At 41.3% G+C, this 26964-nt stretch overlaps 1 protein-coding gene across 2 annotated transcripts; it reads right to left on the bottom strand.

The window, feature by feature from the left end:
• Positions 1–167: 167 nt before the first annotated feature.
• pik3ca (phosphatidylinositol-4,5-bisphosphate 3-kinase, catalytic subunit alpha) lies at positions 168–26281 on the bottom strand. 2 transcript variants are annotated; one of them, XM_070960437.1, is made up of 26 exons: positions 25884–26281; positions 25380–25448; positions 20926–21032; positions 20510–20678; positions 19866–19992; positions 19281–19490; positions 18704–18798; positions 18390–18545; positions 17672–17917; positions 17039–17124; positions 16288–16393; positions 14251–14403; positions 13995–14129; positions 10943–11067; positions 10531–10612; positions 10151–10315; positions 9720–9823; positions 9425–9596; positions 8537–8643; positions 8278–8399; positions 7734–7812; positions 7431–7601; positions 7034–7151; positions 6360–6511; positions 5671–5833; positions 168–5569 (listed from the first exon to the last, which is right to left on the bottom strand). In XM_070960437.1, exons 3-26 carry the CDS (start codon positions 20979–20981, stop codon positions 5462–5464), a joined length of 3207 nt encoding a protein of 1068 aa, XP_070816538.1. In that variant the 5' UTR covers positions 20982–21032; positions 25380–25448; positions 25884–26281; the 3' UTR covers positions 168–5461. The 2 variants fall into 2 exon arrangements, with proteins under 2 accessions (XP_070816538.1, XP_070816539.1); XM_070960438.1 differs by having other exon boundaries at positions 2885–5569; positions 8537–8637.
• Between the last annotated feature and the right edge of the window lie 683 nt (positions 26282–26964).

The following is a 26964-nucleotide window of genomic DNA, read 5'->3' as shown; positions in this document are numbered from 1 at the left end:
CACAGTGAAAACCCCTGAAGGGGACGGGAGACAGGAACCAGAGACAGAGCAGGCGGAGCTGCAAGGTTAGGGAGACCCAGAACATGACATCAAGAAAGATTTTGCAAAGAGGCCTTCTTTGCAGTCAAATTGCAAGAGAGGACAGTGCACGGGCAAACACAGCTGGGTGAATGTTTAACAAATTTATTTGTACAACTTCACAGAACACACAGATGACCAGTCAGTCAGTCGGTCAGTCAGTCAGTCAGGGTACAAACCTTTACTTTATGACCAGGAGCCAAAAGGAAACACAATATACAGTCATAAATAAAAAACGCAGGTTATTGTGAGGAGGAACTTCTCCGAGAAACTGTTCCTACAGGGAGCAAACTTAAGGCATCAATTCATAAACATCTGGATGGCTGCTTAGCAGACTAAATAAAAAAACATACAAAAAAATACATGGAGCAGGAAGAATATTCATCTTTCCTCTATCTCATGCAGGTAGGTTGTGGAAAACCAATACAGTGGCCCGTTGTACATTCATTCATAGTAAAGTTCTGACAGCATGGAAATGATTAGTGACAAACGAAAATGTAGTTTAGAGCACTGCATACAGAACAGAAGGTGAAACCACAGACCATTCAGTCAATATTTCTCTTCAAAGTGAAAGCTTGGGACATTTAATGATTGCAAATGATCAATAAGCTAAATGATTAGTCATATTTTCTCACTGATACCAATGCAGATTTTTTTTCTCCAAGCACAGGAGCTTGAAACTCTCCACATTCATTCGCCTTGAAGGCGCTCTAAAAACATACTTTGTGTTAAAAGAAGGCTCTGACAGTTTGTTTTTAACTGCTTTACACACAGAAACACAGATGAAGGACTGCAGCCAGATTCACTAAATATCAGGGTCTGTGTTCATACAGCTGGTGGACACAATAACGTGAACACCTGTCTGACAGTAACACAGTAAAACACCTTAGACTAAAAACTTGTCCAGCACTCATCAAAGATAGACGCCAAATGTTCCATAAAAGTAGTAATTTACTACACAGATATTGCATTGAATTGCATCATATTTTCTGAGTGTTCATGTCATTATGTCCACTGTTTGTCTTGATCACGATTGTATTAGCAGGGGCAAACTGCAGAGCCAATGAAGGAAAAACGGATTTCCCTCCTCTGTTAAACTAAAGTCTATCAGTATTTCTCTGCACATATAAGGGGCTCAAATAAGATCAATACTTCAATTTACTGAGTAAAATAGCAGGTACAATGATTGTGCATCATTATGTGACACTCAATCTCTGCAGATTGTTGATCTACGCAGTCAGACAAGGTGGCTTAGCAACAAAAATGGACAAAGCCAGTTTAGCCGATCCTGTGATGAGCAGATTTGTAAAGTCTGGGCCTGTGTGTTCACTGCTGAGCTTTTTGACAGCTAAAAGGGATAAAGCATGTGTACCATCAAAGCCTTCACGTCAGGGAGGACAAGCTAGTGCAACAATTACTGCAGAACTAATTCAGTGCCAAAGTTGAGGACCAGAAGAAACAAACATGCTCTGCGATGATGTGAGGACTATCACTTAGGTGCCGGACGTTCTTCGGATTTTGAGGCTGAAGATGAAAATATGAGATTATTAAATCTTATCGAATCCTGTGCGAGACTTCATCACAGTTCTTGCTGCACCTGATCTTAGAGATGTGAACTCAAGCACAACTTTAGTCCTTCATCAGCTCAAGAAGTAGCGGAGGATTCACTTTGAAATTCAGGACTGTGGTATCAATAAGACTCACTACCAGTATCAAACATACAGCCTGTACACAATGCTTCAACCTTCGGTGCTTACGTACAGCAAAATACACACACATACATCCACACACACACACTCTCACAAGCAGTACTAGACACCACACCCCCGCCTCACTTTAAAGCAACAAAATACAGCTGTGGTTATGATTCGCGAAATTTCAAGTAAAACATGTACAACTGATGTGTGAAAAAAGTTTCTCCCCTCGTTCCCCCTCGTTTGTTTCCTTACAAACAATGGAAAACTTCAGCATTTTTTTGTTATTGTTGTTTTTCCTTCCTCTGGCACAGAAAAGCCATCAGGAAAAAAAGGCTTACAAAACATTTAGAGACACCATCACCTCAACAGTTAAGCGTCAACACACAGACACATGGACATACATACATAGTGTGGGTTTTCATTGGAGCCTGCCAATGAAGCTCTGCAACCTGTACAGAGAGACAATTAATGCACACACAGACACACTCACATCCATCAGTTTGGAGAATACATGGGAAAGGATAGTAAAGATAACAACACTACAACTTTGTCACACATGAGGCCTCCCATTAACAAAGAGGTTTGACTGTAACTGTACATACATTAAGCTTTAAGGTCCAGTGTGTTGGATTTAGGGGGATCTACTGGCAGAAATCAAATATAATATTCAAAATTATGTTTTCATTAGTGTGCAAGCACCTGAAAATACGAATTGTGTTTTGTTACCTTAGAATGAGCCCTTTATATCTACAGAGGGAGCGGGTCCTTGTCCATGTTTCTACAGTAGCCCAGACAGGACAAACTGAACCGAACTGAACTGAACCCAGCCTTTCGCGTTTTTTAGCGACTGCCGTTGGTTATCCTACATACATGGAAGGGGAGGATGAGACAAGGGGGGGTGTTCACTTGGTTGCAATCTGCAACCTGACCACTAGATGCCACTTAATTGTACACACTGGTCCTTTAATGCTGCTTCAAAATGTCCATCATACACACGGTTATGCTGCTTGAGAAACATGCACACTAGGCTAAGGTTCTTCTTACAGAGTCCTTTTGGACCAAAAGGCATCGAGAACTAGAATTCTGAACCCTTTTCCTTTTTTCTTTTTAAAGTCTGTTACTGATATGCCTCACTGTGTGATGCACATCCAGCATTAGTTTTCACAGGCCTCAGTGATGCCTGATTTGGCACGGTGAGAAAAAAAAAGAAACAGTGACGAACAGAAGAGCTCTCTGCTGATAACCTGTCGTCCGTTGAGCGGCACCGCATCTGACATTAGAAAGGAAACATGAGCGATGCAGAAAAGAAGAGATGAGTGCACCTAAGGTCCATATCAGCAATTAAGTACATTCTATCCATTAATGCTGCAATAAGACATCACACACACGTGCCACATCAGAACAGACCACAACTTTGGCTTTTCAATACAATCAACGTTTGAACTGGCAAAGTGCAGACTTTCTGTTTTGCTGACTGACGGAGTTTCACGCTGTAGGGTTAGTAAGACAATAATTTTGCTATGCACACATCCAAATGTCTTTCTAGGTACATTGTGAGGGTGTCTGTTGCGAGTGAGGCTGCTCTGAGGCACCTTTTCCTGTAAAATACGTCATTCTCTCCTCAGCAAAGCACACTGTATGAGAGTTTCTTAATTAAATTGGCAAAGAAGTTTAAAAGGTTTACTGCCTCTCAATTCTCTGTTTATCAATAGAAAAACCTTTTTTTAACAATAATTTCTGCGAAAATTCACAGTGACCCATCCTCAGAGCCCAGCCAGCTATGGTCACTTTACAGATACAGTTTAAATCAAAATCCTTCCCTTTTCTCCTTCTGTAAATTATTCAAATATCTTTGATGATTCCTCTTAAACATGGAGACATATACACAATTTAATCCAATGACATGTGATTGTGACATTTAGCCAACCCCATCCATCATATAAAACCACACTGTCCAATTAGCTGGTGGCTCACAGTAGCTTGAATTTGAAAGATCTGTTCAAATGCCTCTCATGAATCAATCTCACCCTTGTGCAGTTTCACTTGGTTCGCCAAAGAAGCTGAAGCTGCCATTTCATTGGCTTTAAAATGGTGAAAGCGCCACATGCTCGCATGTTTCTGTTTTGAAAAATCTCTAAAATTTAAGCTTCTGACAAAAAGGTGCAGAGCATGGCTTTAATAACGGCGGGCAACAGGAAGTGTGGTTCAAACACCAGCAGCGTGATGGGCTCAGTCAGAAGCGTTTGAGAAACATGTTGAAATGTTGTCCATGAGTCAACATTTTAAAGACATTCTAATCGGGGGCATGCTTAAGACCATCAACCTAACATGGATAGAAATACAAATATACACAATGAAGGGCAAAGCCAGCTTCTCATGCTTTTCATGTTGGTAGTGCTAAGGGTTTACTTACTACAGCTGGCTTAGGAAGAGTTTGTAGGATTTAACAGTGTGCGCTGTTGTGGAGTGTTGTGCTGTGACGCCAAGGCATTTTATCAACAGGAAGACATTCCCCTGGGCCTCTGCTCACCGTCAGAGCAGACAGCCAGAGGCTTAAAATAGGTCCCATTCTTCATAAAATGTGAGGACTGGCACTTTGACTCTTGCCATTTTGTATTCCTGAACAAATGAATCTTTAAAATTCATCAGCAGTCTTGCTAAAACAGGGAAAAGCTGTTGCACTCTTGGTCGAAAGAAGACAGAAGGAAGCAGAAAGGTAAACACAAATAGGAAAAAATCTATTTACACAAACAGTGGTGTGTTTCTGGAGAGTCGAGTTAGGCCATAAAAACCGAAATAAACTACAATACATAAATAAATTTAAAAAGTCATAATAAATCTGTATATTATTCTGGTATTTCTAAGTGCTGTTTTTTGAAGGAGAGGCATCATCACCCTGAAGTTTATGCAACGCTGCACCACCCACAGATGTTCCTGAGGGTGGAGCACTTTTTTCATTGAGGCCGAGAGAGACTGAGGAGCTGTGCAAAACAACCCAGAGACCCGTCCACAGTTTTAAGGGTTAAAAGCTGACACCAAATCAGCTCAGGGCAAGACTGTGCCGTGGAAGTCCAGTAACCCTGCACTGTACAACAAATTTGAGTTCCACCTCTAGATTCTAAGTTAATCAGACAGTTCCTTGTGCCCTATCTTCTCAGCAGTGATAAGAGTCAAAAAAGAAAAAAAAGTTTCCCATGCACTTCCTTTCTGGGGTGGAGCCACAGTGCAGCACTAATACAGCAGAAGGGCAGCGAGATGAACTTACTGTACTTTGTGGCTACATTTACACACTTGCAGACATCTTTTTTTAACACTCCTTCCCATTTTGTCCAATTTGTTGTTTTCCTGTGAGTGCAGCAGGTTACCCAACGGAAGCATCATAGCCAAAGATACAAGCCGGGTAGGGCACATCTTCAGAGGGACATGAGGACAACGCTGCAGAGGGTACTGTGCGGACATCATCAAGACCACACGAAAAGGAAGATGATCATGGCAAGAAAATGCAGAAAAAGAGGAACCTCGTTTAAATAAACAGAAACAGTGCTGGTGTTTAAAAAAAATAAAATAAAAAAATCAAGCTGCAAACTTTCATGATGAGTGAGCTGTTTGTGACGTCTGCTGTCATGGAGAACTCAAACGAATGCTCCGTGGTCCGGGACTGATGAGTTTTGTTTGTGTGCGGGAAATCAGTTTAGTGCATGCTGTCTGATTGTGTGGAATATCCAGTCCATCTTGGTGGTCCATCCTCCATGGTGAGCATCGTTCATCTGTTTCATAAAGTAGTCTAACGCCTCCTGCACAAGAGACAAAAAAATGTAAAAAACATAGACAAATAAGTGGAGGAAATAATCTTACAGAGGTGTCAGAAAGTCAAATATGAGGAAAGCATTATTACCTGTTCACTCTTCTCCAGGGCCAGTGTCTTCCTAATGTAGGCAATGTCATCAAATGACTGCAGCTCAGGCATGCCAGAGCCCAACATCATGGAGAACAGGTTGATGAAGAGGTTAGCGTGCTGCCGGATGGCCAGGTAGGCTTTATAGCACATCTCCTGGAACCTGGAGGGAGATGGAAAAGGGAATGTGAAAAAGACAAATGACTGCCGCTCACAAACCGCCTCATCCTGCACGGCTCATGCTTGGGTTGCAAGTATGGAAGTATTAGATGAAAAAAAAAGAAGTCATGATTGACTTTAGAATTTATCGCATGTTGCAAATCACCTTTTCAGACACGAAGGATATAAGCCAATTGCTATGTGATGCAGAGTTCTCAAAGAGCTTCTCATGGTTGAGCCAGTTAGACAAGTTGACTGAACTTACCTAACTGAGGGAAGTGAGGTAAGACAAAGACTGTACTGACGTAATAAAAAAATATAAATAAAAAATAAAAACCATGTACAACTATGTGCTCTCAAGTTTGACTACAATGATAATAACAATGTCATCATTTAAACCCAGTTAAAGAAAAACACACCTACGATCCAACAATAGAAACCAAAAAGATTTGGAGGTGGACCAGCCAACAAACTGACTGACTGATACGAGTTGCAGATGAGAGATGAGAGAAAAGAAGATGCTGCAGTACCTTTCAAACTCTTTGGTTTTCGCACACTCCTGGGATCCCTTACTGATGACAATGAGGAAGTCCTGTGTCAGCACAAAGGGCACTCGCTCTCTCTTGTAGCCAAATTTCTTCTTCTTGTGATCCAGGAAATGGCCAAAATCTATATGAAACAGCTGGAAGAGAGCAAAACAAAAAGGAAAGCAGGAGTAAGCCTCCAAAATCAAGTCGCCATTCAGTGTTTACTATTCGCTTGAACTTACTCATTTTATCACGTGTACTGCTAAATAACAAAAGTCTATTAGCCAAATGTACAAATAAAATCCATTTCTACAACTGAAACAGAAAAAACACAAGAAAAACAAGGAAATTACAAATATTTCTGGAACAACTGACAGGTCATAACTTCATTAATACCCCAGAACAAGATTATAAAGGTCAGTGGGCAGCATTTATGTGGGAAGGACCACAGAAGCATAATTCCAGTAGCCAGGAACATGTAGGTGCAAGGCTATCATATATCAACATCAATGAAAAGCACACTGACCCCAAACCATACATCTATTTAAATGAGCTCTGCATGTATGTGGTTAGATGTCAATCATATCTCAAATTGTGTATTCATAGCTTGTGTGAAAATTGTAACCTGTTCATCTCTGACCAAAACTGTATGCTGTGTATGTGCATATACAAGTTACCTGTCCATCATCTTTGACCATAATGTTGCTGTTGTGCCTGTCTCCTATTCCAAGGATAAATGTGGCTACACAGTAGCCAGCACAGGACCTCGTAAACAGATCCACGGCCATGTCATACCTGCACACACATACACACACACACACACACCCAAGTAAGCAGTGACACCATTAAATTTGCATCTAAACAGAAATTAGAAATGAGAATGTGTTAAATGAAACAAAGCATATACATGAAACTGAATGCTGGCAAAAGTAAATGGGCTGTAACTCTAAACACCAACAGTTTTTCCCTAAGACATTTCTTTTGGTACAATTTCTGCACTCTAATGGACATTGTTCTGTACTGTCTAATGACACGGAGATGCTGAAAAAATAACAGCAGGAGAGAAGAACTCACATCTCGCCCTTGTTCTTGTCCTTGAGCCACTGATGCAGAGTGTTTGAGTTGAACTGCAGGGCTCCTTTCAAGCCTCCTTTACACTGAATCTGCATGATGGTGTGGGAGCTGCGAACCACCTCAATGAGACCCACACAGTCTCCTAATGACAGACAACCATAGGGAAGCATCCTGGAGAAACATAAAGCAGATATTCTTAGCCCCACGCACTGAGGCAGGAAAGAGTCAGATAATAAAGACAGTGAAGCAGTAAGATACAGAGCGAAAGAGAAACCTAAAAAAGATAAGAGGAGAGAGTAGTACCGCAGGTCCAGTCCCTGATTCTGCCAAATATTCTCCATGATTTTAATAATCTGCAACGTCAGCATATCCTGCCGCAAGTCTGCAGCACAAACACACACAATGAGGACAGTTGAAGTTAATCACATCCTGGGATACTGACAGATTACACACATAAAAAAAGCAAGGACGAGTTAGTGTGATTACAGAAGACAAACATTACCACGAAGCTCTGCAGCCTCTAAACAGCACTTAACAGTTTGTGTCAACATTTAGAACTGGGACAGGGAAATATGCTGCTTTGCTATATACTGTAGCACAGTAAGTAAGGGTCAACTAGTGTCCCTGTGCAAACTGAGAGTTAAATGCTATGACATCAGTTTAAGCACATAGTGCTTTCGATTTGTTGTTACAGGCTGACGTGTTGAGAGGATAGAACAGTTTCTGCTACGTTTGGGGGAACAGAGGCTGAAAATTAGGTTAAACAGGTTGTGTGTGTGTGTGTGTGTGTGTGTGTGTGTGTGTGTGTGTGTGTGTGTGTGTGTGTGTGTGTGTGTGTGTGTGTTACCATCTCCATTTTTGAAGATTATCTCATTGTTCTGAAAGAGCAGCTCGGACATGATATCAGGATTCTCCCAGTTGAGCCACAACGGTCTCTTAGCTGACGACATGATCCTGCATTCATCTAACCTGTGCACAAATTCATTCAAGTTATTACAAGTTATTAACAACAGTAATCACACACACACACACACACACACACACACACACACACACACACATACATGCACACACACACGCACAGCTCATTCACTACTGCTTCCAACCTTAGGTTTCCCAGTTGATGTGCAGGGTTGAGAGGAGACGTGAAGTTCTGCAGAGCATCCATGTAGTCCGGTCTCTTCATCTGGTCCACAAGAAACCGCATCTGGACCTCCACAAGACACACACACAGCCACAACAACACACACACATACGTGCATTTGCACATTAAGTGTGTGTGCCCACACCCACATACACACGTATCCACAGAGAAATCTTCTAAAAATGGCTGCATTTGTGTGACGTTACAAAAAAAACATCAAATAGCTGAATGAATATGTTTGGAAGATTAAGAGTGAGTAACACAACACAGATCCCACCAAAAATCTGATGTGCGGGTGATAATTAAAATTCTATGTGTGGTGTCAGCTTTGGAGAAACATGCTTTTAGAACAGGGTCAATAACTGAACAACCCACTGATGAAACCTGACTTCACTGATAAAAGCATCACATTATGAGCTGTGACAAAAATATAAATAAATAAAATCCTGCTCTGCTGTGTGGGTATGCATGTTTTGTGCTGTGTCATTGCTGCTTATTGTACTTAGGGACTTGATACTATAAGCAACAAAGCTAAGCGAGGCTTGCGTGCCCCTACATCTACAAACACTGAGCACTGTGTTTTTAAGTCAAACAGAATATAAACCCACATAACATCTGTGGAGTGCTGCAGTGTATGACACTGTGCCGACACAGGCTATCAGTGAATGGAGCCTTATAATGCTGCTTCTATCACAACTACAGAGTTTGCCAGGCTGGTCATTTTTCAAACTTTGAATGGCAATAATTTGGAAAAAATGAATCATGGTGAATGCCAGCATAACCACAATGTGTCCCATATATTACACAGTGGAGTTTTGAGGTGTAAAGGACAAAAACTCAGCCTCCTTACCTTCTGCGTCTCATCCTTCTTCTCCTGTTTCAGGATGTCAGTGAGGTTAATGAGCTTCTCCATGGCTTCTACCTGTCTGCTCAGGTGTTTGAGGTACATGCCACAAGCCCTGCAGTAGGCCTCTAACAGCAGCCCAAACCTCTGGCTCACTGTTTTATTGTGCATTTCTGACCTGTGAGGAAGCCACAAAGACAAAGGAGACACAGACTTACTGCAAGTGAGAAGCTTTCTAGGAAGACACTGAGAAAGGAAGATATGTAACTATGAAGAAAAAGCAATCCGGATGGTGACTCACTTGAGATGCCAGAAGAAGAAATGCCCTATCCTTTGATTGGTCAGGGCCTTTTTGAGGAGAAAACGGGCCAGCGGATTGTCAAGATACTGCTCATATTTTAAAACCTAGAGCAAGAGAGGAGGAGATGCAAAGAGAGGGTTCAGATTAATCGTTTCAGACTCTAAGATGTCTCCCCACCATGGAACCTCTGTAAACTATACAACCTAAGGCATCACAGATCGGAAAGACTTCAACACACAAAAACAGGCCAAACAAAAGCTGCTTTCCAACTGATATAAGACTGACAGCCAAGGACACTCAGGCTGAGGAAATGTACTTCACAGCACACTCAAGTCATAGTACTGTTTGCTCCTCAATGTCTTCCTTTTTACTCGGTTCTTCTGTCAATCAGTTTCTTGAACTCAACAGCCCTGGCTCTCAGTCAGACCTACCTGTACGAGCTGGATGAGGTACTGGGATAGTTTGTCATCAGTCAGGTATTTGTCAAGGCAGCGTACAGCAAAGTGCCTGACCATGGGGTCTGGATAGTTACAGTCCAGCAGCTCCATGGCCTGCTCAGGACGGATAGAGGGCCATTCCTTTAACAGACAGTACATCTGGAAAACATACAAACCAAGAAATATGAATTCATACTTATTTTCCATATATTTATCTATATAGAGAGAGATATTACACAATTACAACTAAGTACACACATTTTATCAAAAAATGACAATTATGCAAATAAACGAACCTCTACTCTGTGACACTGTTTCTCTGTTCTGAGGACCCGTTTACATAACAAGCAGGCATGAAATAGCATGTCATTTACCTGTGCTACTTCATCTCTGGAGTTCCACTTGACAGCAAGAAGGATCTTGGGGAGGATCTCAGGGATGTTCATGCAGTAGTGCCTGATGGAAAAAGAGAAACAGGATAACTACTGTGTGTTGCATCCCAGTTTCAGGATGCAGCATGCAGAATATGGATGATCCCACAAATGTATTTTGGCTTTTTTGAACAAAAAGTGAATAGTGATTTAAAAATGAACAAATGTTTCAGACATTAACCTTCAAGATTAAGCTTGATCTGAATCTGGGTTGAAGTGACATTCAGTAAATTTACCAACGAGTCTGAACTGCGAAATCTGTCGTTCTATCTCATCTATGGCTTTTCATAAAGCCATCCTTTTAGTGCTATGTGGTGAAGCAGAATAGTGTGATGTTTGCTGGTTGGCAGGTTACCTGTGTCTCCAGAGGAAGTCTTTCTCCTGCTCAGTGATTTCTGAGAGAGGGTCTCTGTTACTCAGCTGTTTCAGCTGCTCGGTGTCGCTCTCTGTCAGGGCGTGATCTCTGGCCACACGGTTGCTCTGAAACACAACACAGAGAAAGTACTCTAAACACTGCATGATTACATTACCAGCCATACTATAATGAACCTGTTGGCTGTCAAGTTACTGGATGAGCTCCTGATGCCTCCCCACATTTGCTCTGTAATAAAATACAGTGATACAATAAAACAAAATAAAACTCATATTGTAACCGAATACCTTCACCAGCAGTGTTATTTGCTTTGTCAGCTATTGTTAGAGCTTCCCTTATTACTTTTTCCCTGCATCACAGCATCTTTGTCTAAACCGTTCCCAGTCAGCTCAGAATGCAGCTGCCAGGCTGTTCAATTAGAACTAGCCGACGGTCCCACATTACTCCTGTTCTTGCATGGTGATCCAATGGCAAAACAAAAGGCGATCGTGCCTCTGAATCGGATTTGCTGAATCTTCGGACTATTTCAAGTAGCTCCTAAAAACACATTTTTATAGGCAATCCTTTTTACAGATCTCCAATCTGGGCTTTGTTGTCTGGTCTGTGTCTCATTGTGCTGTTCATATCATCCTGTGTGTGAAGCACTTTGTAACTATATTTTCAAAAGTGCTATATAAATAAAGCTTTACATACTTACTTCCTTTATAGCAGTAACCTAACAAATACTTGCTTGTCTGGACATTCAGCCACGCACTCATCATGAGCAACAGACATAACTTGGATCTTTAAAAGTTGTACTCCATTAAGACCCATTACTGCTGGGGAAGCTTCTCAAACAGCTCAAGTTACAGAGGAAGGAATTACTTAATACATCACATTACACTATCCTGATATATAAATCAACACAGCCCAGCTCTCTCACAACGCACATTATCTGATGGACCTGTAAAACAGGCCACATTAACATTATGCACATCTATTTGCTCTGAATCCTTTTTTGTACTATACTTGTTCTTCATTTACTCAACTATGTCCACTATGGTCCTGGTCAACAGTTTGACCACAGTTCTAAATCAGTGCACAGAGAACTGAGCTAAAATAACCACAGTCCTGCTTTCCAGTTGTCACATACTATCAGTGCAGTGCTTCTTTCATATAGTCCGTTTTCTTCTGTATCTGGACATGCTGTAGTACCTGAAGCATGAAATTCATTTGCATATGCATATTGTATGTGCATACTTGTAATGTATTCAGTTGCCTGTACTCACTGTTACTGACTTGAAATGATTTTTTAATGTTGCACTTCCTTTGTTGACTTTATCTTTACAACTAGCTTTTCCTCTTTGCACTAAGTAAAATGGCTTGTAAAATCTCTGTTCAGTCCCGTTTCTCTCTATGCTCACTGTCACTGTGTTTTCATGCTGCCACATATCACGAGTTGTTGCTCTGATTTGCATAGTTTTCCATTTCTGTCATCAGACAACAGAACAAGTACTAATAAATAAATAGTATGTTGACCGTTAATCGGTAACAAGCTGCTGAACAGCAGATACAGTCATTGTTTTATTGTGATGATGAGTGATAACAGAGACGAAGTCAACAGAGCCCTAAAGCTTCTGTTAATGCATCTAAATGAGCTGCAAATGTGTATTTATGCGCAGAAAACACAAAAAATGCCAGCGAAAGAACTCTATCTTTATAGAGTTGTAGATGCTGAAACTGCGAAAGGGGCCAGAGTGCAGCTGGAACGTGACGCAGCCAGATGCTGTGAACATCACACAACATCTGGCTCAAGTTGTTAACAACACTGACATTACCCTCAAACCCTGAATTTGAGCTTCTCCCTTTGCCAAGAGCACAAATTTTGTATCATGTATTCTAATTATCTTCTTAACAAAACCATGTACAGCTTCTGCCTGTATAAATACAATGTTCATTTAGATTAACTGTGTTTCAGACAAGATCAAACAATTATCTGGTCAGGATCAAGCCAGGTGAAATAATCATCACACCACCCACTGAGTTGGCACTCACACTCACACTCACATTTGACACACACACACACCCATCCATTTTCTACACCGGCCTTTTGGGGTTGTGGGGGGTGCTGGAGCCTATCCTAGCCGTCAACGGGCGAGAGGCGGGGTACACCCTGAACCGGTCGCCAGTCGATTGCAGGGCACAAACAACCACTCACACTCACACCTAGGGGCAATTTTTACAGTCACCAATTAACCTAATGAGCATGTTTTTGGTCTGTGGGAGGAAGCCGGAGTGCCCGGAGTACCCACGCACCCACGGGAAGAACATGCAAACTTCACACAGAAAGGCCCGACCCGGGAATTGAACTGGCAATCTTGTTGCTGTGAGGCATGTGCACTACCTGCTGCACCACCGTGCAGCCACATGCACACATATCATAAATAACTTAACATATCCTCTCACATGGCGAAGTAACTCCAACCACAAGTCACATTATCACATCAGAAGTCAGGTTCTCATGCCACACATCATGCAGAAATCTGATAAGACACCACCACCAACACCACCATGAATAACTGAACAGCTCACAGTGTCACTGCCGAGTCACATGGGACCAATTCAGTTCACAAAGTTTAAGTCAACAATTCCTTTTTATCGCTAATTGTTGCGCTAAAAATGAACCATATTTACCAAATCACTTATTGACCGAATATTGCTAATATAAAGACTTACACAGATTATATACACAACAGACTCAACACTTACCTGTAATTACATATGGTGTCTTGCATAACACATATATCAGTTCATGTTACTTACACACTACCATCACAGCTTACTTAGCAGATTGGATCATTATATGTAAAGCCTTGCACACCATGCATTACGACCTAATAAATCAATGTCAAAATATCTCACGCCACAAAGGGGTCGAATGAAATTCAAACATCTTCATTAATAAACAATTTTAAAAACCACAACTCTTGAACCCACTGTGTTGTTGGGTCTTTCCAGTCGTCCACTGGTTAGCAGCTAGTAAGATGGTCATTACCTGTCCAGAGAGGTTGTAGTTAAATCCCAGTTCCCTCGAGATGGTCCAGTTTGCATGATCCTCCACTGCATTCATATCTGGGTATTTAACTGAACTACTAAAGTGGTCAAACTCCAGCTCCAGACAAGGGGTTTCCTGAACAAGAGAGATTAAAGAATATTATCACATTGGGTGAATGACAATATCACTCAAATCTGTTACTTTCTTATGCCCCATCTCTGATACAGACCCCATATGAATTGCTGAATTTGAGTACCTTATTAGGGTTGGATCCAGTGACTCCAATGGGGTTGAGGAGGTCTTCAAGGCCATGAGGGACAGGCCAGAGGTTCAGAGCCATCTTGTTGGCCACCAGAGTGTGAGTGTAGTCGAACAAGTTAATGTTACCCCAAGCTAGTGGACAGTGCTCCTGGGGGGGGGGGGGGGGGGGGCAGACAAGTATGGAAAGAGACAAAGCCAGTGATTGCAAATGTAATTAAGTTCGGTGTGAGACGCTCATGGGAAAAAACATAGATAGTTGGTGCATAATTCTGAATCAAAGATGGTTTTAACACCAACATATTCTGGGACTCACAGTGTAGAAGTATGTGATCTCATTAAGGTTACAGAAGTCTATATAAAACACAACCTGACTCACTCATATGTTAGCCAATGGTTAGGATAAAAACAAAAAGGTGCTTAAGCCAAGTGAAAGCCAGACAACACATTAACAGGTTAACAGTCACAGCTAAGGTCAGTCCAGTGGAACTCATTTCAGGTCTTCAAAACCGGTGAAAATCAACTTTCCCAGTGACCAACGAAACTTAAACCAAAACTGATCACACACGCTCCATTGTTCGGGGCATTCAGTGTTTCCCCATTCCAGAGGTCAACTAGTATTTTTGGTTTGGCACATAGAGGAAGTTTAATGTGTTGCAGCATATGGATGCCCGAACAGAAATAAGTTTTGTTGTGCTCTGCCAAAAGCTGCCATGTAAGCCTTCACAAAGGTTAAGGAAATGTTTAAGATAACATCTTGATCTGCAGAGTGAGTCTTCATTAAGGGGCAGCGATGGAACCAGGTGACAAAGGGCAACATTGTGAGGCAGACTGAGTTACATGCAGACAGCCAGTCAAAATGCACCTATTTATAGTAAGTGCTGGCACAAAAAGGCTGCTGTAGAGAAGTGTTTATCTTTAATTCAAGTGGGGCATGAAAGAGCATCCGCTAACCTGACCTCAACCTGGCATGGTGCGGCATGAGACAAGACTCACCCCAGGTGTCTGTTACAATATCCAAGTCATTCATTGATACACTCCACACACAAACACACAAACACACACACACACACGCACACACAAACCTGTCTCTCTCTTCCACCACAGAGAGATGGAACAAAAATCAATCAGTGTGGGTGTCTGTTACAAGTATCAGACCCAGTGCACAAAAACACAGACAACAGTTTTACACCACAGTTTCTAAACACAGAGTAAAATGTACAGACAGTCATTCTGTTTATTGTAAATCTGATGTAAGGATCTAGAGGATATGAATATTATGCTACACAAACCATCAATCAAGTTTTAAATTGAACGTATTTCAGAACTTTACAGCCCTGATTTTGATTCTGCATTATCAGTGTATTCTGTTTTTCAATTTGCCCCTCTCTCAACGTGCCATCAATGTGACCTGCAAAAGCAAAACATACAGTATTCTAACGTGAATGGAAAGGTCCCCTCTGCTGATTGTGTTTCTGTTGATGTTTTCTGCCACCACAGCGCCCACGGCTGATTAGTAATTAAACAGAACCAAAGACGACACCACAGCTCCCATTCACCTTGGACACATATACTCAGACAGACTGACACATAGTGTAGGCTAGGCTTATGTGCCAACACCAGCACATACACACACACAGACACACACGGACACACACACACAGTACCTATGCCGTGTAAGTTCCTCCAGAATGGGTAAGCATGACAGTGTTAAAAGATTTAGACACATGGAGATCTTCTGCTTTCTGGCATCTTTAGACTGTGACCACTGTAGTCCTGTCCGCTTATCGTGAATATAACACTGTTATTGGTATTTGTATGATCAGGTCTTAGTTTGGCTACCATTATGAGCTCATTTTTGGTTTGCTGTGCCTTGTCATAGATTTGAGTGTTTCAATCAAAAAATGCCAATTTCTCATCAAACAGAGGACTGATATATAAATGGTCTATTACGATACTTCCTGTTTTTGCACTTCATGTCAACTCAAGTCACACTGCCAAGTCATTTCCCCCATGTCAGTGCTTTCTATCCTACCTCCTTGGCTCCCTTCCTGCCCTTGACAGAGCAGATGGAGAGGCAGAGTCTGGCAGCACGGGGTATGTCTGGGATGTACATATCATAGGTGAGCCACTCATTCCACCTGTGGATAAAGAATGAAAGAGACACAGAGATTTATGAAACAGAACAATCTCAAATAGAGGCCCACAGGGCGAGCTACAACCACGGCACCCTAAAGTGCTTCCAGTGAAAGAAAACTAATTGTTCAAGCTGCACTGCTATAATACAGGGCACAGAGTGACACAGAGCAGATACATCAATACCAAAATTGCTTGGATATGAACACTGTACACCAGGCGTATATAGTATAGACAGTACTCCCTTTAGCTCTCCAGGGGTATAAGAGTGGACCAAGGCTTGGGTTCAACAGTAATGTAATACAGCAGTTTAATGTTACTAGCCTGCACTAAACTGTTAACTTTACCCTCCTGCCTTTGACTGCTTCAAGTCAATTAGCAGAGTAAATTGCCCACACAAGTATTTCAATGAAATAGAGAGAAGGTGAATGGAAGTCTTAGTTATCTCCACCATTACTACCGGAATTGATTTGTAGCATTTTATTGAATCCCATGTTTTCTGGTTTTACTTTTCACTGCACGACAACTGTGCTCACATATTTTGTTTACATTACGAAAAGCAACTAAAGCTATTATCGTAGCTAAAGGGTCCTACATTTAATAGCGGCTGTAATGAATTCAATGGCACTGTAATGAGCAGGGCACTTTACCTGGGGTTAGAGCAGGGCACTCTCTGTGTGTTGACATTGTCACACATCTGTTCACCGCCATGGTAAATGCCTGTTCTCACATATATCTAAAAGAACACAAGAGATGCGAAATTAAAGAAAAACAGAAAAAACATAGATAAAAAACATGATATGTCTTTACTACATTATTAAGAGATTGCTCAGTGGGACAACTTGCCTCAGAAGTGCACGATTAATAGCACCTAACAGCTGTCAAGTTAAATGATCATTACACTTCAGCAGCATGCAGTCAGGCAGTTCTGTTCAGAGTGGTTACATTTGCACAAAGGAGGACACGAAGCACACAAACATGAGGTACCAGTGCTACTTTCTCTTCGTAAAGGTCTCCGTTCACATGAAACCTGGACAATGAGTGTTTGTTTTCACAGGAAGTGGGGGACTTGGACGATGGGACAATGCGCACAACTGCAAAAACAGTCAACTGATATGGCTCAAAGGCCTACATTACATCTAATATATTCATTTTTTACTAAAAGATTATTCCTCTTGCTCTTCTCCAGCCATCCGTGTAAGAACAGAGTATCAGAGTCAAGGACATGTGGCTTAATTTGACTGATCAGCACAGAAACTGACATATTCCTTTGCATCCCCCACCTTGTCTATGTCACGTATATTGACGTTAACATAGGTGGCGCAGAGGATTCGTATTCGCAGCGTTCCGTTGATGGTCCACAGCGACTTGGCAGCCGCCTCGCCATTCATATAGGACGTTGCCGTGGAGATGCGTCGAGAGTATGACGGCATGACAAAGTTATCTGTAGGCAGCTGGGTGTACAGGCTGTCCTTAGCCATTAGCATCAGGTTAGGCATCCTGCCCAGCATGATGCAACTTCGGATATACTAGAGGGGGAGAGACAGACAGAGAGAGGGATGACGCAGAGGAGGACAGTTAGAACAAAAGTACACAGAGCTGACAGAGTTACGCTGTGCGTAAGTGCAATCAATGATGCCAAATGGTCATTTTCCAGTAGCTGCCGACTGACCGTCAAGCAAACAGTGAAACTTTGAGCATCTTCTACTTTGATCTGGCTCACATGAAATTTTTCCAGAGCGCGGGCTCACGTCGCTGTGCAGAAGGATATTGTTCCAGTGTTTTGACTAAAGTAACGAAAATGAATGTGAATGTGTTGTGTTGTCATATTCACAATGCTTACAATAAATAAAGGACCTGAAATGGACCAGGCTTTAGATATATCCTAACATGGATTCATGAAACAGGTCTGAATCAGCCCTGAGCCTGATCCAGCAGATTAGCCATTTAAGGCCAAAATATTCACTACTTTAAACAGATTTTTGCCCACATGTCTCTTACCTTATACTGGCTGATGGGGTACTTTTCCAGCAGGTACTCATCACAGCCACAAACTTTGAGGATGTATTTACCCTGATATTCCTGAACACACATCTTGAGCTGCTCTGGGGACAGCAGCATGCTGCGTGTCTTCTTACGAATGGCCTCTGCTATCACCTTTAGGACAAGAACCATGCAGACAGCCTACATTAGACTATGGTAGTGACAACCTTCAATGTCGTCACGCTGAATGAAAAAATGCAGGTGCTATGCAGTGCGGCTCATGGCTGATCCAATGTCTGTTCAATGTCAATTTCAGTGCACATTCACCACACCTGCTCAGGCACACAGTCGTGGTTGATCTTCAATGTATACTTTTGTTTGTCGTTATTTGGAGAAACTATCACCCAAATCACAACAATAATCTGACCTAGAAAAGGAGACAGATGGAAAAACAGATCAACAGGGAGGCTGAGAAAAAAGAATCAATAAATCTAATTTCATTCGAGCAGCAACCAGGAAACAATAACCCACCTTCAATCATCCCGAGGGCTGAGGGTATTATATTGAGTACTGTGCTTCCTTTCTAAGTATTGTTTTAATACAGTAGCATCACACTAATAGCACTTCAATCAATTCATTGATTGCTGTGCTCATTATTGTAGTTCCTATCCATTGTTGAGGCTAGCAGCCATTAAGTATTGATGAGAGACTAAAATGTTAACTTCTTGCATCCTGTTGACCTCCTGTTGTTTTTAAGTGCTTTTTTGTGTTTTATTGTCTCAAAAATAACACTCAGAGGCCTGATCAGACATCATACATTTCCTATGTTCAAAGATTCTTGTTTTTCTCTTTTCCTGTGACACTGGTTGGTCCACACTGAACAAAACACAGACCAAAACTGTTGCCTACCTTTGTCCAGTTTGCTATAGATGTGTTTGGGAAGTTCCTGTGTGGATTCTACATTGGGTGGGTAAACATACAGAGCTCTACTGTGGGGCCCACTGGCATCTCTCAGCTCCACAGAGTCTTTACAAACGTTCAGGATGTTTCTCCTGAAGTCCTGAACCTCGGGGTCCTTCACAAGGTCAAACTCACACACAGGCATACCAATGGCAAAACCTGGACGAATAGAAAGAAGAGCCAGTGAGCTGGGGTTTTTTTTGTCTAGACTGGTCCGGTTAGAGACAGCAAAATAATGTTTTCCATAGCAAAACAACAAACCAAAACAAACATAAGGAGCTTGCGTATAAGTTCTGCTTATAATGTCAAGCTTAAGATTAACTCAGGTAAATTTTTTCATTCCCATCAAATATGTATCAGATTTAAGAATAATACTTCTCTTCAAATTTAGTAACAATATTGCTTCTCTTAATAAAAATATTTATTTATTTAACGGAACATGAAAACAATCATATTTTTAACAAACAAAATAAATAAAAAAAAAAACCTTGGCTACGGCTGAACCAATGCTGTTAGAGGAGAAGAACCTCTCACCGATCTCTCTATTGAGGATCTTTTCCTCTCTGTTGCCAACTGGTTCAATAACCTTTAGGAAGGGCTGAAAGAGTCGGAGGTCACACAGTCTCCGGGTCTCATCATAGAACTCCTCTCGCTCTGCTTCCTGAAGGCAGGAAAAACAACCGCGTTCAAACTGTTCCACTTCGTTTTTTTTTTTTTTTTCACGAAAGCCAAAGGTGAATTGCTGTAAGAGCTGATAGCCTTCCTGCAGGTTGGATGGATGTTTTGGAAAAGTGCAAAGCACAGTGTGTTTTTAAGCACAGGGAAGCTTTCTAGAAGTAAGATGTGTTCTGTTTTGTAGAATGGCAAGAAAGATGCAAACTATGTATTTTTGTGAGCCTTCCATTCACAACAAAGCAGAGGCAGGGTCTCCCTGTTATTTTCAGGGAGCAGGAACAGATTGGTTTTATCTAAAGTACACTATCTGATCAGTTCCAGAGACATATTTCTTTTCAGTAACACCTACTTACAGAGCTTTGGCAGCTTCAGACAAATGTCTGTCCATGTCTGTCCAATGTCTGTCCAATCAAACTATCAATAATAGAATTTCCATCGTGTTTTCTCATTTAGATGGACTCCTCTGTCTACCAGATACTCTCACTGACACAGAGGGTTCTTACCTGCGTAACACTGACAAAGATGTAGGACGTTTCCTCCTGTAGGAGGTGATGGAGGGGATATTTCCTGGCCTCCTTGAACAGCTCATGTTTGATGGTGATGAGCGTGGCCTCACGGAGACACTCCAGGGTCAGAATCATCCCATTGGGCAGTAGGCAGTCCACCAGGATCCTGCAGTCAAACACCATCATTACACAATGTTGATGACGTAATGAATTCTATATTTTTCCCTTGCTACGATCTCACACTGTTAAGAATTTTTTGACATTAAATAAGGATTCAATCACAATACATGATACAATATAGGAAATAAATACAATGGCATTTGAGTTTTTGGCAAAATCTGACATTTACAGGCTAATAGTTGTCAAAAATACAAAGTGTATTTGTGTCCACAATAGAATCCACCATGTCATACCTGGGAGGCATCAAGTGGATGCCCCATAGCTCCCCTGAGGACGGCCTGGGAGGCATCTTCCTCTCTGTCTCCCAGCTCAGTCACACAGTTAAGCTGCAGAGCACAACCTGCAAAATAACATAAAATAAATAAGATAAGAAAACTGTAAAGCACAGACTGAACGCACTGTTCAACTTACAGAATGTCCTAGTTGCGATGCTTCAAAAAACATAAAAAACTGAGGTGTGGTTTGTTTATCAAATACCGTTTACTTGATGCTTCTGTACAGACTAAGGAGAATGCTGTTTGATTAGTAAATTGGTCAGAAGCAGGGTTTACCACCTGACACAAACTGTTCATGGGTGCATGCGTTCCGCTTTCAAGGTTGCTTGATGGGTGCACATGAAACCACCCAACAGTGTTACCAACTGTTTATGTGTCTTGAGACTTTAAAAACTCCATTAAACAACAAAGGTATAAATTTTCTGACTCAGTTAGGCAACCACAACCTGGTTTTTAGATCTGGCAATCTTATTTAAAAAAATTTGCCCAATGACAAATCCGGTGACTTTTGGCTCATTGTGAGCTACACAGTCCTGCCTACTCGCTGTGGCTAAGGCTCAGCTGTGTCCACTGAGTTAAGGAGAACAAGCATGTTCAGTCAGCCACACAGCAGCGGGACTAAAACAAGAACAGTGAGTGACTGACTGCAGAGTACTGTTGGTGTGTGTAGAACTGGCATTGTGTATCTTATCAACAGGCTGCACTTTACAGTCCAGAAGTTTTTTGGTATGTAGATTTAACTCATGTTCCATCAGAAACATTACTTTACATGCATTTTAAGTGGGTCACTGCAGATAGCATAATGCATGGACTCAAAAAGGTACAGATGTGCATGCCTGTTTATGCATGTGCAAAAGAAAAGGCTGGAAGACATCGACTTATCCTTAAAGTGAAAGAAATGTGAAACACATGGCTGTAGGCACATTCACAACTCTGGTGTTAGATGTGTACTTTTAACTTCAACGAAATGACTTGATTTTTCCACTCTCATCACACTGAACAATTAGCTCACGTAGAGACAGACAAACAATTTCCCAGTGGTCTCTGGAAAGAAACATCTCTGTCAAGATGAACTAAATGTTTCTGGTTGGGGTCAAGTCATATTGCTTGTTGCAACAGCAGTGCTATATTTAGAGCATCTTGTAAAAAATTCAAGTCAATTTCTCAGCAGGTCTAAATCCAGTCTGGAATATAATTTGCTGATGATAACTCAGCACTACCACATGGCACAATCCCGAGGACTGCTTGACAGATGTGGGGAGATGTGCATGAGCCCATTATCCATCTGATATTGACCCATCTTTCTCTTCAGATCCAATCCAATTTGAATAAATTCCTTTCCCACTCAGACTCTGATGTACTCTTTTGCTGAGCAGTTCTTGGCTTGACACTTGACACTAAATGCAAAGACAAATGAAGTCACTGCCTTTTGGGGGACTCAGCCAGGTCAAGCGCCAAACTGGTACTCTAATGCTGTGATCAAATCCAAATCCTTTATCACAAAACTTCTCAACCCATCCTCTTACATCTGGGCATCAATAATGCTACACATCTCTTACACCACTTATACACATAATTGTGTCATGACACCAAGAATCAATATTCAATTTAATTCTGACTATGCCCAATACTACAACACATCCACACCAACACCAACTATAAGATAACAGAAGTCCTATAATAATAACTACACAGTAAGGCTGTAGTTATAGGGATGTGAGCTTATCTTTCACACCAAAGCCAGTTAGACTGTCCATTCCACCATGGTTGGTCAAGGGTTGAGAGGCCTCTACTGGTTGCAGACCTCTGAATCAATGCCAACAGTTTATTTTCAGCAATCCAATGAGAATTACAGCAGATCTAAGTTGAAATTCAGTTTGGCAGCTCTATACAAAACATCTTTTTTGTTGGATGTGATTTTTTTTTATACATAGGCATCATGTCAGTGTCTTTTGTTTCATTTTATTTCATAAACCTAAAGCTGAGCACTGGATGGCTTTCAGGCAATCAAAACAGATCTTCTACAACAAAGTTTGAAGGTTTTATTTATGGAGAACAACCTTTGTAGTGGTGGAAGATGGAATAAAATGCAGATCCAAAACAGGTTAAATGTGATTTCCTTCTGGAAATTCTGTTTCTTGAAACATGAAACTCTTATTTTGACATGAATCTGACACAATTTGACACTTATTAAGTGATCCACACCAAGCCAACAAAAAAAGATAATGACATGTCAGCCATGACCAAGTACAGTACAGCATCTGTACTCAATATTGGCTTTTTCCGAAACCTCCAACATTAGCCAAACACTAGCTATAGCTGTATTTTTACAGGGGACTTCAGTGCCACAACCACTTTAGACAGATGTCTCAGGTCCACCTCTCATAAACACAGAAACAACAGTGACTCAACCTCAGATAGCGACACAGTAATAGGAAAGAATGTGTTTGTGTGGGCTCTTAGAAAATTACAACATGAATCCTTAATTTTACCTTCAGTCAACTTATGGCCATAAACAATTCCAAGAGATGCAATCAGGATGAGAAGAAAACCAAAAATTATTATTCTCACATATCTTATCATTCATTGGGCCAATGTACTTCTTTCACTCATTACAGAACAGAGAGTGTTATGCTGCTCTTTTTCATTTGAAAAGCTTTTGCAATTGTGGAAAATACTATTAGCTATATATTATATTAGCTGTCTAGACTACATCATCTTAACATCTTAAGTACAAAAAGATATTTTAAACAGCCAGTACTAATAATCAAGAAGACAAAACACATCTCAAAACAGCACTCCACTGGCATGTACTCTCTTGGTGCTTCCTCCCTTTGACTAGGTCTGTATTACAATTTAAGGAGAATGAGACAAACCGTCCTTAGAATAAGATAATGAAATCCTTAAAGAACACATCACTGATTACTCTATCTTTCTTAAACTACATTACTGTAACACATTTATGAACAGATCAAGGAACTGTTGGTGCATTTAAACAATATCTTATCTTTTCAACTTGGGGTGGTGGTTGCTTTCTCTGAGAAAAACAATCATTAACAAATAGCAAAAGGATATGGTGGTCATGCCGGTAGAAGCCTTTATCACTAAGATAGAGCACTTAAATAAGTTAAAGGTCATTGTATCACATATACCTGGACTTTCAGACCATTAAGCACCAACATTTAAAATCTGTTAGTATAATAACTCATGAATTTGTTTTAAAATACCAACACAACTTTCTTATCCCATCTATTAGGAGTCTAGGCACCCAGCAACACTGCCCCTGGGTCCCAGATCAGATGGAGTGATTGAGGCACCTGGCAAGATGCCCTCCTGCACCAGACTTTGGAAATGTTTTGGGGGTTTGAAAAACTGTGAGGACACCACAGGGCATATCCATGGCATGATGGTTGTTTCAAATCTCTTTGCTGGCATTGGAGCACTTTAGCCTCTGATTCTCCACCCACATATCAACTTTTGTCGGTAACTGAAACAAGTTTGGTGTAATGCCCACTGACAGCTGTTTCCCTGGTTGAAAAAGCAACCAAGGCGATCAGAGCTTTGCAGGTATGATTAACAAAGGGAACATCACCTTCCTGTACCAGAACCAGAGAAATGGCCACAAAAATAGCAACAAGCATAGTTAAGATTGTCAGTCTTAAAGTTGAAGTACACACCAGGTGGAGGAAGCTGCAAAGGAAAGGTGCAAAGCTTCCACTGTGGAAAATTCAAAACTGACCAAATTAAGCATCAAGGGGTGAACGGGTGGATGCCCTGGTGATGCACAAGGTGCAACTGAGAGGAAAAATAAAGGATAGCATCCTCTGAAATTCTGACATTAAGCCATCAATCCAGCTGATGTAAATCTGTCCACCCACTTCAAGTTAAGTGTTGTGACTAAGACAAAAATGCGGCAAAATGTTAACGAGAAAGGACAACAACAAACAATGGTAGCACTGAATATGTACAAAAACAAGTAAAAACAGAAAACCCTGAGTTAGAACAAACCACCCTTTGAGCAGTTCTGCGATCTGTGACCCTGATCAGGATGCAGCTAAGCACTTTAGGACAAAAGAGGAAGCTTCCTCACAACACAGGATGTGGGGAGTGGAGAAACATTGGCCTAGACACAAGCTTGCTTTGAATACTCAAACACAACTGCACGGCTAGTTGTGTAGGCTCGAGGTGACGGGCTGGCGGGATCAAACACATGCTCAGTCTCTACAACACCTAATACACTGTGTTTGTGGTTAACATAAGGTTTGACCATGACACAATAAACTGGCTTTAAAAAAAAAAAGACACATGATACAAACCATGATCGATTTCCGTTTCAGACAACACTGGATGCAGTGTTTTTAAAGACAGTCAACAGAAGCCTGGAGATGGAGAGAGAAAGTTGTGATGCATACCTTAGAGAGAAGCCCTCCTATTGTGATGATGGGACAGTTCCTCCCTTCATGTTTCAGTCCATCTTCACGCTATCACAGAAGGAGGAAAGGAGATTAAAACACAAACAACATCACGCACAATCTCCATCAATAGCCTGATTCATGCTGACTAGCAGTTGATTAGCTAACGTTGGGTGTTTGGGAATGACAGCTTTGAGATGACAGCTCCACAGCACTGTGAGACCTCCCGGTATAATGACATACGGGTGTATGTAACTCTGAAATATCAAAGGTCTACAACAAGTCTAAGCATGTCGGCCCTGTTTCACGACAAACATCTCTTTGGACTAACGTTGGCGTCCACCAGTTTGGGAACGGTTACCGTTAGCAAGCTTTCTTCTTCAGCAGCTAACGGCTAACGATGAGCCTGTCATCCCCTTGTTGGAAAATATATTACCAACAGTAAGCATAAGCCATTTGTCTACTAAGAGATACATTTGTAGCTCGTGTATCATTATAGCTTACCCCTTTGACTTGGCGTAAACGCAGTGAAGTACTTCAGGATGCTGGTCAGAGAGGCTCTCCCAGGCTAATGCCAGCTAGCTAGCCTTCCAGCTAGCTAGCCCCTCCAGGTCCCTACGGCCGCTTGGTGGCTCACGGTGCCGGGCAAAGCAGCCTGTGATCTGACGTCTGTCAGCCTCTGTGCCAGCTATCCGTGACAGGAGCCGTTACTCCGCGCCGAAAATAAATCCTCTCGTCTTGTGGGCTGTAAGATGTATAGATGCAGAAAATATGTCCACAATATCCAGTAAGAAGGGCTGGACCTGAGGATGTTGTGAGCAGCTGCGCTGCTGGTCGACTGGACATTAGACTTGCTGCGGCAAAGCAGCCACGCTGTCTGTCTGGGGCCCTCCTCCCTTCCTCTAACACACAAACACACACATACTGTGAGAGTGAAACTGTGTGTGAATCATCGCTGTGATGGGTTAGTGGTGTAACACGTCGCCCCGATTGAGTTTCAAACCACAAGACCATATTTTTTTATTCAGATGTTATTGCAGGACCACATAATATCATCTCAAAAGACACTGAATTTGATACCAAAAATATTTGTGGGCGTGACACCTGCTTGTTTTTTCTAAAAAGCCCACTATTTGGTAAGATAAGAAAATAAGATGAGACATCATTGATGTCCAGGGACAGAAATTCACACTTTACAGCAGCACAAGAGACAGACTGAACATAAGAACATGGGACAATCTCAATTAAATAAGTAGAATAAAATAATAAATTTAAGGACACGTCATTTTGACTATAAAGTACTGAACATTTTATAAACATACCGTAGGTATAAGCCACAAGTATGAATAATAAATACAATAAACATGAAATATAAGCATGTATAGCAGTGTTATATGCCGTATACGGACAAAAACATTGACACAGTATGAAAATAAAGCATTAATATGAACTATATACATAGTTGAAAGCCCACTTTCTAGCTTTATAAAAATACGAAACATACTGAAATAAGTAATGTTCATAATGTACAATATACTATACTGTATACGGCTATAATATGATATGTCCATTAATAATAATAATA

The sequence above is a fragment of the Chaetodon trifascialis genome, chromosome 4 (genome assembly GCF_039877785.1).
Source record: "Chaetodon trifascialis isolate fChaTrf1 chromosome 4, fChaTrf1.hap1, whole genome shotgun sequence".
NCBI lineage: Eukaryota > Metazoa > Chordata > Actinopteri > Chaetodontiformes > Chaetodontidae > Chaetodon > Chaetodon trifascialis.
The sequence above is the reverse complement of the archived record's forward strand: the minus strand, read 5'-3'. Positions and strand labels throughout refer to the sequence as shown.

Coding starts and splice junctions, on each gene's coding strand:
- pik3ca (XM_070960437.1), bottom strand. CDS start 20,981: ATGCCTCCCAGGCCGTCCTCAGGGGAGCTATGGGGCATCCACTTGATG. Junction 19,491..19,865: donor GATCCTCAATAGAGAGATCG/GTGAGAGGTTCT, acceptor CTATTCGTCCAG/GTTTTGCCATTGGTATGCCT. Junction 7,152..7,430: donor GACAAGAACAAGGGCGAGAT/GTGAGTTCTTCT, acceptor ATGTGTGTGCAG/GTATGACATGGCCGTGGATC.